The 3,399-nt window shown below is 37.8% G+C and overlaps 1 protein-coding gene across 1 annotated transcript in view; it reads right to left on the reverse strand.

Annotated features, from left to right (window-relative positions):
- The window catches only part of LOC107104491 (3-oxo-5-alpha-steroid 4-dehydrogenase 2-like), a 9,815-nt gene that overhangs the window by 3,994 nt on the left and 2,422 nt on the right, over positions 1–3,399 (reverse strand). The window contains exons 2-4 of the mRNA XM_015404491.1: positions 2,644–2,807; positions 2,310–2,411; positions 2,080–2,230 (exon numbers count right to left, since the gene is read on the reverse strand). Of these exons, the coding sequence (XP_015259977.1) occupies positions 2,080–2,230; positions 2,310–2,411; positions 2,644–2,807 (417 nt within the window). The remainder of the gene's footprint in view (positions 1–2,079; positions 2,231–2,309; positions 2,412–2,643; positions 2,808–3,399) is intronic.

Raw genomic sequence — 3,399 nt, forward strand, 5'->3', positions numbered from 1 at the left:
TTATTTTTCTAAGTGTCAGAAATGGATAACAAAACTGCTATTTTCAATGACTACTTATTTTTGTCCAGCTTTAACATCGGTATCGATATCGGTTATCGGCTACATGAGTTTTAAAATATCGGCATATCGGCCAAAATCCCAATATCGTCCATCCCTAGTATTTTGTGGACATGGCAGCCCTACATGATTTAATCTAATTTATGGGGTGACATGCAACGTACCAGAGGACATATACACGCGTTTGGGGGTTTAAGAGGAAATACATAGTGAAAATAATAATCCTAAAGTTAAAAAAAAAAAAATCTACTTGAAAAAAAAGGTTACTTAACTAGGATAAAGCTCGTAAAGTGAAAAATTGAAATTTTGTGTATCAGTGTTGGAGTGGATATAATTCATATTTAATCCATTTAATTACATTTTCATATGTTAAATTGATAAATGATCTAACATAGATTAATAAAGTAATTTAGGTCGGCTTCAAAATGGGCGTCGCCCTCTATGCCCAATGGCCAATCCAGCTCTGAGCTTCAATAAGAGTTTATCAAAAGCATTGCTTTTTAAGATATAACTGGTGACCTTTAGTTTGAATTTTCAGATCTAGTTCTTAGCTTTTTAGCTAATTTATTACAAACATTGTTATTTTATTTTTCTAAACTTAGGTCCGTTTGTCTCTTTGAAAGTATGAGAGTCAACCAGAAACTAAAAGAGGCAAGACATGCAAGGAGAGACGGATAATTACCTGGTTAAATTGCGTGCTTCATCTGTTCAGCTTGTAGCTCCAGAAAAAAAATAAATAAAACAATAATTTCAAAAATGTTATATTAGAGGAGTTTCATGGACTTGACATAATAATGCTCAGAGTTTTGTACAGGTTTGGCATGGCTTTTCTTAGGCTTTTATATTGTTTATCTCGACATCTGAGCTATGTTCCATGGATCGAAATTAGAAAATACATCATGATTCAAGTTTTGCCATGTTGTCCAGCCTTAAAGCTGAGAGCAGCGGAGATACAAAGAATGGCAGAAGCATGTCCCAAAGATCAGCATGTTGGACAAAGGATAGACAAGATGACCTAATCAGAACTCGAAGTCATGAGAAAATCGTCCTCTCTACCTTTAATTTAGTGGCATGGATATTTGTTAGCAAGAGCTTTAGGAAAATCTGAACTGTCTTTAGTTATTTATTTCAAAAATATGGATGTTTTGCTCGTTCATTTTCCTTTTTGAACAGCTTAGAAGGACTTTGAAATTATTCTTGTACTTCTGTCCACTGTCAGCATAAAGCAGGTATCCAATAAATGGAGCCAATCAGAGCAGAGGAGTCTTGATCTTTTATTAGCTAGAGCAGAGGTCTGCAACGTTTTCCAGGCCAAGGACCCCCAAACTGATGGCGAGAGGGAGCGGGGATTGAAGTAATGTAATTAAAGTAATTTCACCCTGGGATTATTAAAGTATTTCTGATTGAGATTCCTGGTTGATGGGACAGGTGTTGTAAATGAAACGGTTCCCAGTTTGAAAGAGCTCCTGTGTGTCGCTGAATGTGTGCATTGATGACTGAAAGACATCTACTGCCTCCATTTATCTGTTTACTTCAATGTGTTGAATTCATGTTAATGTGGATTTAAAGACATTTCAATTAGTGGAAAAATTGCACTGCAAAAAATTCATATCTCAATAAGTGATTTCTTCTTAAAATAAGTGAATTTGTTCTTGAATTAAGGAGGTAAGTGAGACACTTTGCCAATGGAACAAGACAATTTACATTTATAATAAGAAAAAACAAATATATAGCCTTATTACAAGTGCATATTATCTAATTATCTTATTTTAAGAGTAAAAATACTCATTCCATTGGCAAATGGTCTATTTTACCTGCTCAAATTAAGGGTAAATACACTTAATTTAAGACATATTTACTCATTTTTAGATTGTTTTTGCAGTGTGCAGGGGGAATATTATAAAAAAAATTCTAATCAACCAAAACTTTTGCGACCCCATGCAGTACCTCTTCCCCCCCCCCTAGGGTTCGCGGACCCCTTGTTGAAGACCACCGCTGTAGAGGGATTGGACTGACTGGTACCTGTGGTGATGGTAGGCTCTGGGCCCAATTGAGCAGATGGTGAAGAAAGCAAAGGCGAAGGTTGGTAAGGACCAAGCGGCGAGTGCGTAACCACACCACTCTAAGATCTCTCCGAAAAAGTTAGCACCAGAGACGAACTCAAACATCCCTCCTGGAAGACAGAAACAGGTCAACAGGAAGAGGACTGAAGGATTTTGGTGGATCTATCGCGTCTTTGATTGGGTTTGTACCGCGAGGAATCCTGTAGACAATCTCCCCAGGGTTCCTCAGGTTCCGCAGAATGTGGTCGCTGTGGATGTTGATGATCAGACCGATGAAAAACAGCAGAAACCCTTTTAAGAGGTAAAAGGAGATGTTAGGTCCACCAGAAGGTCTCGTAACCAGCTTTAAGTATAATTCGTCTTCAATTTTTTTTAGTAATTTCAGAAACAACTAAACCCAGGGGAACCGGGTCAAACTGGTAAGAACCCAGACACCCCTCACACTGGCTGCAGTTTCCTCTGACGTTCCAAAAACCTTCGGAAAGCCCTTCCAGTCGACGGGGAGCAGCTTTCTGTGACTCACCTGCAGAGATCCGAGCGTTCGTCACCCAGTCAGGCTGGAACTTGGCGCAGTGGAGCAGGTGGTGTCCCTGCAGGAAGCCATTCAGCGAGCAGAAGATAAAAGCGGAGAAGACGATCTTTAACGGCACCGGCCGGCCTCGGGTCAAAGGGGAGTAGACAAAGCTCCTGAAGAACAAAAGACAATCGTCTTCAAAACATGTAGACTAAAATGGAATAAGCTTTTAGAAGGATTAAAAACCATGGAGTGTTTTATTGATCTAAAGCTCTGGTCATATAAACAATCAACTGAAACTGAAGAGCTGGACCCAAACCCGACTGGGTTCTGACTCATGATCCAGTTTCCCTGAAACTCACCAGCTGCTAAATGAGTTATAAATGAGAAAGAAAATAAAAGCAGGCATTTTTAAAAGACTGTTGAAGGCAAACCTCTTATCTCTTATTGCTGTACGTTATAATGTCCCACGCTACAAAGGTACCTTAAATGCATCACAGTTTTTTTAGGTTGGATACCAGATTATATGGAGTCAATTATGTTCCAGTATTGTTGCAAATAATACATTTTGTAAATGTTATATTTGAAATAAATGCAATCCAGAAATGAAACTTAGAAGAAAGTTTGAATAAAAAAGGGGGTTTAGCTAGTAACTTTGCCGTTCTCTGAGATTATTTTTCTATGTATTTTGTATGTATTTTGCATATTTTACCTTTTAAAACTTTTTATATTTAAGTTTATATAAGTTTTTCAGACTGAATTTTA

Source organism: Cyprinodon variegatus, unplaced genomic scaffold (genome assembly GCF_000732505.1).
Source record: "Cyprinodon variegatus isolate N-32 unplaced genomic scaffold, C_variegatus-1.0 Scaffold1764, whole genome shotgun sequence".
NCBI lineage: Eukaryota > Metazoa > Chordata > Actinopteri > Cyprinodontiformes > Cyprinodontidae > Cyprinodon > Cyprinodon variegatus.